Source organism: Oryzias latipes, chromosome 1 (genome assembly GCF_053564925.1).
Source record: "Oryzias latipes strain Hd-rR chromosome 1, Olatipes_Hd-rR_3.1".
Lineage (NCBI taxonomy): Eukaryota > Metazoa > Chordata > Actinopteri > Beloniformes > Adrianichthyidae > Oryzias > Oryzias latipes.
Window position 1 is genome coordinate 27,431,061 of NC_136237.1, and position 10,250 is coordinate 27,441,310.

A 10,250-nucleotide genomic window follows, 5' to 3' on the forward strand; every position below is an offset into this window, starting at 1 on the left:
TGTTTATCATTACGGTACGGTTCAAATGTAGTACAAAAAGGGCGGGGCCTGTTCGCACACACTCAAATGTTATCAACACACCTGCTAGCTGCAAAAAATGTTCACGCTCAGGGGCAAGGACCAGGACCCACCCCCCAGGGACACGAACACCCCCGGCTCAGGTGTAATATGAACCCCCCACCGTGCGGAGAGAGCACCGCCGGGCCCAGGGAGCCGGCACCCAGGGGACACGGCCACCGTCGCCAAGGGGCCCGCACCCCCCACCAGGGAAGGGGTAGGGGACAGATGGACCCAGGTCCCACCTTCCTTGCAAAATGTGTGTGCGTGTATGTGTGTTTGAGAGGGTGTGTGTGTGCATGTGTGTGTTTATGTTGGAATGTATATATTGAAGGGGGAGGGGTGTGTGTACTAAGGGGGGGTGCAGTTAAAATTGGCGAGTAGGGCACTAAGGGGACATCTCCTGATTACTCACAGTGATGTCCCCTCACCCTCCCCACCAAGGGGCCCTAAATGTCTAAGGTGCGGTTAAAATTGGCGGGTAGGGTGCCAGGAGGACATCTGCTGCTTGCTTGCAGTGATGTCCAAGCACCCCCCCTACCAAGGACCCTACATGTCTAAGGTGCAAATAAAACCGAAAGAGGGGGGACCCACTCCATATGGCAACCATAGGAGGGGGGCCACTGCCAAGTAGCCCCCCCCCAAGGCGCATCACAGGCTAGACCCCCCACCCCCTCACCCTAATATGAGGAAGGGGGTAAGTTGGGGACAGCTGGTAGACTGTCCCCCGGTGGCCAAACAGCTGTCCCCCAGCCCACCCCCCCAGCAAAGGGGCCAGGGCCACCCAGCCCAGGGGCCCCACCCGCGGAGGCGCCGACACCCCAGGCCCGGCACCACCCGCCCCACACAGAGAGAGAGGAGCCAGAAAGCGTCACTGAAAAGACACTGAAAGTCTTTAAATAGAAAAAGCAAATATATGCATTAATAAAAAAGAAAAAAACGTCAGAGTACCTCTGGTATCTATGCAGCCCCTCTGATGAAATGGTACAATGGTACATTGTAAAAAAAAAAAAAAAAAAAAAAACTTATTAGTGGCTACAAAATAGATCCATGTACTTTCTGTCATTGGTTTTTCTTCCCGTTTAGGCAGACTAACCATGCAGTTTCAAAGGTAGAAAACGATCAAGGAAGATATTTGGTTTTAGACAATAAAAAAAGGATGAAAAGAAATGTTTCTGCTATTCTTGTAAAATATGCCTTTTTCTTTTACACCACGATGGTTGTCTGAATGCCATGATGTTGTCTGGGATGCATGATACTGCGTCTGTGACAGCCCAGACAGTGTGAAGGACACTGGAAGATTACTGGAAGCAATCTTTCATCAGATAAGGGGGGGGGGGGAGGAAAAATACATGTGTCTGAGCCTATGACAAGAAACCCAACGCCCACCAGCAAAGACTGAGTGGAAGTCTGTGAGACTCATGAGACCAAAGGATGCAAACCACACACCATTTAAAGTGTATTCAGCGTCATGAACACTACTGAAAAAGCATCATATGCTGAAATATAATGTTCAGTTTTCTAGCTTTCCGTGTTTAACTTATTAGTATGATGGTTATTTTAGCGTTGAGTACAATTATTTTTGGCATTCAATTGTAATCTGACAAAGACTTTCTTTTGCAACAATGTGGTGCGGGTTCTCGAATATATTAATAACTTTTCAAATTTAAACAGAGCTGTAGTTAACAGGTAAAACATGAATACTAAAGCTAGAGAAAAGCCTGTGATTGCTACCGTTTTGCTTCAACAGCGTCTACGCAGGCAGCAATCATCAGTTCTTTTCCTGCCTTTTAGTCATTGTACTTAGAGCAGACTGTGTCTATTGGAGCAAAAGCACAAATTTCACTTCACATATTTGCTTTTTGGGAATTTATGACCTTCACCCTGTAAACACACAAAGCGTAGCACATGCAAGAGTTGTTTTTTTTCTTTTTTTAATGAAATACAGGGACCTATCCAACTTAACAGAAACAGAAAGATCTGCATTACATCAGAGTTGACACTGATGAGAAATATCACTGGGCCAGACAAGTGCGGCGAGGTTTGATGCAAACATTTATGCCTGTTCCTCTCTCAGGGCATTATCATCAAAAAATTCATGGAGCATTACGTAGGCAGACAGGTAAAATATGGAAATAGAGGAGCGGAAACAAATGTCAGGAGGGAGTCTGAATGTTAAACAGAACGAACATATATGGAGACAGAAAGTACAAGATTATGGAAATAGAAAAAGACATGCTTTAAAAAAAGAACAGGAAGTGCAGGAAAAAAAACTTGACTTTACCTTCAGTGGGGTTTATAGCGCTTGGTAAACTGTCCCATGGGAGATTCCAGGAAGGACAAGGATGGGAAGCAAAGATTGCCTCAATGCCATTTTCCTGGTGAAAAACACACACACGCCTACGTTTGTATAACTCTTTTTTAATAGGACATTCCAATGACTTTGTTATAGAGCCGAACCCAAACCCAGTGGCTAAACTTAACCAATTTAAGCAGATGTCTGTTTCTGACCTTATCCTATCCTTGGTTTCCCATAAGGCAATGTGTCCCTAAATGGTTGTTGATCATTTTAAAGGGTTACTACTAAAGGAAGAAATACAAGTAAACACACACACACCAAAAAAAAATCTTCTCACAACTTTAGTCTTATATATTATGAATATCAGGGAGTCACATTTTTTTCAAAAATAGATTTCCATTAAAAGATATTTGGATCCTAATCTGCCCTCTCTGATTTTAGTCAATGGTTTGATTATTTTTAGACTAATTTTGAACATGGACGCATGCTTCCTAAACTTGTAATATCATGCGAGCCTAGTTTCATTTCAGGTATAGAGCTTTTATTTTTTCCCTTTTAACTGAAATATGAATGTTTTAGTATCTAATATTGGATTTTGAAATACAAAATTGATCTATTTTCAAAACCCTGTTGTTCCTAGAGCTTATTCCAGCTACTTTTGGTAAACCCTGGATGGTCCACCAGTTTGTCGCAGGGCTCCACAGAGAGAAAGAACCACACAAAAACATTCCCACCTAATGGGCAATTTAGAGTCGCCAATCAACCTATCAAGCATGGTTTTGGATAGTGTGAGGAAACTAGATTGCCCGGAGAAAACCCACAGATGCACGAGAACTCCACACAGAAAGGACCTGGCTGGGATTTGAATCACACATTCTTGCTATAATGAGAGAATGCTAACCACTACACCACTGTGCAGCCCAATATTTGTATGAAATATATCTAAACAATACATTTAAATGCTAAAAATTAACTAAAAATATCTCATTTAACTGCAAATGTGGTTGTCGTTTTAAAAAAAGAAGTTAGCTGTAACAGAATAAAGAGCAAAAACAAATCCCTAAGCTTTCAAAACTGACTTTACAATAAAAGAGAAACAAGATGTGCAGACAGGGATAGACTGCCTTTCAGATCAATCTACAAAATGAAAAGCAGACAAACCCCAAACTGTTGTCAGGGAGGCTGTCAAAATCAGACCAAAGCAGTTTCATGTTTTTTTTTTTAAATACTTTCATGAAAAACATTAAAAAAGATAAATAGCAATTAGAAATTCATCCAAACTTTTTGACGTGCTGGCAACCTAAAAATATAATTTAATGACTAAGAATCGAGCGCAGAGCTGCTTAATCCTTGTCCTTGAGAAACACTACCTGACTTGCTTTCCAGCTATCTCTGTCTGAACTGCTGATGATTAACTAGTCCTAAACCCTTGCAGGCTTAGGGAGAATAGGAAAATCCAGTTATTCTAAAAAAAAACTCAGAGACTGGCTGCATTCGGTTAAGGATGTGCAAACACACATACTGGGTGGGGTATGATAACAGAAAGTGCCCTTTTTTGGTTTGTTTTAGCAGCATTGGAGCAGAGTGGACCAAAATGGTTTGTCCTGTGTCATGTTGTTCTTCTGGCCTTGCTGGTATTAACCCGTGTGCTATCCTAGGCACTTTAACATTGGGAGTGAGGTCATCTGGACCCCATAAGACAGCACAAGGGATGCAAAAACACTATTTGCTTTTGCAGCTGGGGCCTGATTCAGACAAGCTGAAGTCACCAATTTAAAAACTACATCCATCAAAATATATAAAGGAAGAAAGATTTCTTTATTTAAGTTGAAGTTTCAGTGTTGCTCTAGTGTCATATCCCACCAGATCCCACCAAAACAGACTGTGGCGAAACCAGTTTCCTAAACAATAGCTTCCCGATGAGACCAATTATTTGAACAAAAAGTAAAATTTGGACTCACTTTTTACTTAACTAACCCTAGAAACTTGGCAACTCTCCTTTCTGTCCATAACTTTGCAGTGCTGGGGGCAAACTTTATTTGCATTTGGATCACAGGCTGTGCCTCTACAGCTCATTGCACATGGCAGTTTGACTCGCATGCATCACCGTGCCTCAACTCAAGTGGGAAAATGAGAAAGTGAGAAGGTTTATGAGCCATTTATATAGTGGATAACGGCAAGATGGGATCAGTGCCTCTGGTCAGTGAAGGACTGGTTGTCATCCACCTCTTCCTCCTGTGCATCTCCCCTGCACACAAAGCTGTATACGAGGGTGCTTGTGCACAGCAGCCCATTGGCTAAGACAACACAACAGCTGCACTCAAGACATAATGTTGGCGACGTGCAGCCATCGCTCTAATCCCTTAAGGAGAGAGGAAGAATGGTGGCCATTGTGCCAGTGGCTGCGTGTGCGCACATTCCTCTCGGTTTTAATGTCAGATTTCAATTTCTACCCACCATGAAAACTGTCATTTGTACACATCTGGGCTTCGACTGAAATTTCATCCAACAACCCCGGCAAACGTGAGACACTTCCCGTCCTGCTCAGCCAGTTCCCCGCGTTTTCCAAACTCTAAAGCCCTCTATTACCGTTTTCTCTCTTTCCATGACCTTATACCACCTCGTCTAAGAAATCTAGCCAGCTGGAAATCAAAGGAATGTCTTCACAGGGAGAGAATGAAGGCCAAGCAAACAGTTGTGAGAGGTTAGTCAAAGTTGACGAGAGAGTCTCTCCCTGAATAACTGCTCCGGCTTATCTCTCGTTGCAATACCTGGCTCAAAAATGGCAGAGGTGCTATCTGGGGAGCTCTGAAACTACAAATGCATGTGACTGTGTCATTGTCTTATCAATGCATCCAGAGGGAAATGCAGCTTAAGATCAGGTAGTGGATTGTGCTTGCTTCTCTGTCTCCCTTTCACTTAAAGATTTTTAGTCATTTCAAGGCATTTCTTGGATTGACTATAAACTTTGGAGTATTTCGGAATGGATTTATCTTTTCTTTGTTGCACCTGAGAGAAGGATCAGCTGAATACAGTGGCAAGTGGCTCTGGGATCCGGTGGGAATGATGTGCAAACGTGCATTTTAAAAAGCGCAGTACGAGGCTGTTGTAAACTTTGTTTTTCTTTAAAAAGAAAGGTCAGTGTTTCATTACTTTGTCTTTCCCGGTATTATATTATTATCAGAAACAACCAAAAATAAGTAGATTGTCTCACAACTCACTTAAACAGAGAGACTTGAATGTTGTTTTATGGAATCAAGGAAAATTCTAACTGGAGAACAACAATCAAAAATTCAGACATTGTAGATTTTATCTAGCAAACACTTTCTGAAGGCATTAGGGTAAAACCTTTGAATGTATGTGAGAACTGGACTGAGGGCCCCCTGCCCCCCATGGCATACTAAACAGGAAGTACCCGCATAGACTTCTCCTGAGTAATAAACAGATGTGACTCACTCAGTTATTCTGTCAGAATAACCATTCTTGTTCTCACACTTTTTTTATTTTCATATTTTTTCTGTAGTGCAAGTTATTCAAGCAGGTGGTCTCACATTGAACGTTTGAAACATTTGATTGACAGATTCTCCAGAGCCTGCTTTCAAGTGGAAGGGGTGTGGCCTTCCAACAAGCTCACTCCTGATTGGTGAGAGCAGTATTTTCCAATATGGATTATGATTGCTTTATTTCATTTTGAAATGATTTTGTAATGGTACAGGTCGATTGACTACACAACTTGCCTCAGACAAATCAACCTGGTTGGATCTTAGGAATATAAATCGATTAATCGCTACACTCCAAAGAGAAACAATGATTAAGACCGTTTTTGACCAACCACTACTTAGTCATTTTCTGTGGGTAACGTCCCACTCACTTAATCCAGTTCTCATATAGAGTCAATGGGTTGAATAGGTAAAAAGAAAGTAAAGCTTTACTTTAAGTTTGGTCATCGTTGGCCGGGGGCCCCCGACGAACGGAAGTGGCGTGGTCGTCTCCTGACTTCCCTCTTCCTCCAGCAGGGTCGCTGAAGGATGGGCTGACGGCCATGGAGGGCAAGTCGTGGCAACTTGGAGGGTGGACAGATGAAGCCCACAGTCTTTTGCTGCCCGCATGACACCGGGCACCTCTTGAACACGGTTGTACCAACGGAGCAGGTTGGGAAGCTGCTGCAGAGCGCTGGGGGCACTGGCTTGAAGGGAACACTTCGAGATAAGCAGAGCAAATGAAAATGAGGGGAGGGAGAACACAAGCAGAGTATTGATTAGATGATTCGGACCAACGCGTTATAAATGTCAGGTTTAACAAGCGATTGCTAGTCAAACCGGGGCTCTGCATAGAAACCTAAGACAAACAAAGCTGTGATCACGGATAAAGAAGACAGCCACAGGAGACAGCGTGGGATGTGTGTTGTGGACAGAGAAAACACGCTAAGCTGAGTATGAAACTGGAAACCACTGGAGCACAGCTGACTGCTAAAAGCCTCACTGTGAGAACATCAGTTAAATCCCAACATCTGAGGAACAGACTGAGACAGTTGAGAGGTGAAACTGAGGCTGGAGACTCACTAAAGCATTCCAGAACGACATAGAACAGGTCCAACAAGAGCTATCAGCACAGGCAAGATGAAAACATGGAGGTGCAAATGGTTTTCCAAAGAAATGTAAAAGGAAATACTTTTACTGCTAATTATCCAGTAAAATCAAAAACACAAACAGAACATTTGCTCCTGTGACATTCTTGTGCTTAATGTTCAGTTTTCAGATTTGAAAGGGAAAAAAAGCTTCTTTTTTTCCATCTAAATATTGAAAAATACTCATATTTTTTTTGTTTGTTAAATAAAACTTTAAGGCATTTTTAATAATACGGGGTTCACAAAAGGGAAGAATTTGAGATGTGTTAAGAAAAAACATGCTATATAGATCATTTTGAGGCACAAACAGATAGTTAATCATAGGAATAACATGCTTGTTAAGTAGGAACCTATTCAAAGTACAAACTAAATGAAAATAAAAGGCAGTTTCAATTTTTTTTTTTGCAGGTTAGAGTTTATTAACAATAAAATAGAAAAGTGAAATCTTAGAAAAATGGACGGAGAAACTGGTTAAATTTGGGAATAGAGTAAACCCTGCACACCCAAGTGGTGATTTAAGGGCAGCTGCCAAAAGGACACAACTATGAACGCACAAAGCTGCAAGACTCATTTTTGCTGAAACTTTCACAGCTAAGGCACAGTCTTTTAGCAGTAATGCTCCCTAAAAAGACTGAACCAAAAACCCAAGCTTTTAGGGAATGCATGTAATCTTCTAAGAAAGCAACAATGCAAAAATCTGGATTTAACCAAGCAATGCAGTTTGAAGTTTATCATGGCATGCCAGAAAAACAGGTATGAATGAAACATTTGTTAGCTTACCAGAACAAAAGTGTGGAATAAAAACGGGGAAAAAATGAATAAAGAACTCTAGATAAAATGTACTAATCTAAGTCTTGCTAAAAGCTCTAAATGTGAAGGAAGCACCAAAAGGCTGCAGGACGTATACGTCTAACTGTTATAGGGATAATCATCACTACAGTAATGTTTTAATTTACTGCTGCAGAAATTATAATCCATACCATTCATACATAGTGGTAAGTTTTTTTTTGTTTAGTTTTGAATAACAATGTTGGTCAAAATACCACAATCAAATATTTTGGCTCCAGCGAGACCCATTCCTTTTGTGGGGTATTAGAAACACCTGGAGGTGCTTTAGGGCAAACATGTTCAGTTACTGACAGACTCATGGGAATGCCTGAGAGGAGAGTATTTTTACAAATCAACAAGTATTTTATATCTGTAGACATTCCATTAAACTTCTATAACTCTTTAAAATTGCTCAATCTTTTTCTTTCTCCAAAGAGCTAATTAAGTATTTTGTTAAATTGTTTTTTTCAAGCTTCAACCACTGCTGCTCCTTTTGAAAGCACTTTAATGCTGTTAAATTAGTTCCTACTGTCAAATGAGCGGCACTCATTTTTAGTATTCGCACTCGAATCTGATTCAACTTTAGGTCAATAAAAAAAACCAAAGTGTTTCGATTCTGCAAAAAAAAAAAAAAAAAAAAGTTCCCAAATGAAATGCATTTTAACCTCCCTAATGTGCGACCCTTTCGCACGCTGTTATCAGGCTCTGCCAGATGGCTCCGGACCACCTGTGAGAGCAAACAGGTGCCAAGTCCTCTTTACTCAAGTTTCTGCTTGAATGCACCTGACAGGAGTCTGCTCACCCTGACCGGAGTGCTAAAACCATACGTCATGCATAATTTGACAAGTTATCACAATAAAAGTCTCAGCAAGCCAGTTAAAACTTGCAACTTCACTTTTCAAACAGAGAGGTGCATAATGGGAAGTAAGGCCCTGCAAGGGTTCACGTAGGGAGACCAAATATGAATAATGACCCTCACCAACGGCTCGGGACGAAATAATGTCCTCAAAGGTTTTTGAAGAAAAACGTGTCAAGTCTAGCGAAGGTTTAAGGTTTATGCAGTAATAACAAAATGAAATGATCATTTAGAGTGTCTTTATGGATCATAAAGCAGAGGAATCCTTGAAAAATGGAAAGACTGGCGTCCTTAAGCATGAGGGCTCACTTATCACGGCACTCTGAATAAGTCACACTGCTCAATGATCCGGTGCAAATCCCTTACCAGATACTGATGAATACATGGCAAGAGCACCACATCAGTCAGAGTGAAATACAGCCCTTCAGCGAACACGTGCTCCAGTGGCGGCAGCTCGCTGGTCTTCACTTTCCTGATCTCAGAGTTCTCCCTGGTGGTTACCGCCGGTACTGACACCACAGAGAGCTTAGCCAAAGCTGCCCTCAGCTCCAGCTCGTCAGAAACCTGTGGCGGACGTCCTGGAGACGGCTCCTTGTTCGCCTGGCCTCCAACAGGCTCCAGCTTCTCCCTGCGTTTCTGCTCTTGGAGCTTCTGCCTCCGGATTTTGTCGTCGTTGTGGACTTTGACGGGTTCTGCTAGCCGGCTCTCCAGGGTGAGAACAGGGAGAGGCAGCTGCTTCCCCACATCTCCTGGGTTATGGAGGTGTTCCTCCACAGCAGAAGGAATGCCTATTTCACACAGTCTGGTCCACTTGCTCACCTGCAGGGGGAAAGAGATACAGAACTTTACTCAACACCTATATGACGCTTTGGACAGTTTTGGCCGATTTCAAAATAAAATTCCCTGAGAAAAAATGATCAAAAGAGCTTTTAACAGCTCTTTAAAAAAATGCTTGTGACCGAAGCTTAAAGTATAATTTCAACAAAATGTTACTTTTTTGTAGTGTATCATATGACAGCAAGATGGCAACTAAATATACAGTCAGGACCATAAATATTTGGACAGAGACACATTCTTTCTAATTTTGTTTCTCTACATTACCACAGTGAATTTTAAATATAACAGCTCAGATGCCATTGAAGTGCAGACTTTCAGCTTTTATTCCATGGGTTGAACAAAAAGATTGCATAAAAATGTGAAAAACTAAAGCATTTTTTAAAGGCAATCCCTTCATTTCATGGGCTCCTGGACAAATGAAATAACTGAAAACAAAATGGTCATTACTAATATTTGGTTGGAAACTCTTTGTTGGCTATGACAGCCTGAAGTCTTGAACTCATGGACATCACCAGATGCTGGGTTTTCTGCTTCTGAATGCTCTGCCAGGCCTTTACTGCAGTGGCTTTCTGTTGCTGTTTCTTTGTGGGCCTTTCTGTCTGAAGTTTAGTCTGCAACAAGTGAAATGCATGCCGAGCAAAGACCTATCTAGCCTTCTTCCTATTCTTAAGGCTTATGACTTGTATCTTGCAGTGTACCCTCTGGATCTACTTTCATACATTCTTCTTTTTATGGCAGACTTGGAT

General features: G+C 41.8%; 1 protein-coding gene across 8 annotated transcripts in view; it reads right to left on the reverse strand.

The window, feature by feature from the left end:
- The window catches only part of LOC101171470 (glutathione S-transferase, C-terminal domain containing), a 54,871-nt gene that overhangs the window by 42,892 nt on the left and 1,729 nt on the right, over positions 1-10,250 (reverse strand). For all 8 annotated transcript variants that reach the window (XR_013657994.1, XM_023957340.2, XM_023957336.2 and 5 more), the window contains exons 3-5: positions 9,034-9,486; positions 6,289-6,555; positions 2,342-2,435 (exon numbers count right to left, since the gene is read on the reverse strand). Coding sequence is in view for 7 of the 8 variants with exons in the window: in XM_023957340.2 (XP_023813108.1) it covers positions 2,342-2,435; positions 6,289-6,555; positions 9,034-9,486 (814 nt within the window). In the remaining variant the exon portion in view is untranslated. The remainder of the gene's footprint in view (positions 1-2,341; positions 2,436-6,288; positions 6,556-9,033; positions 9,487-10,250) is intronic.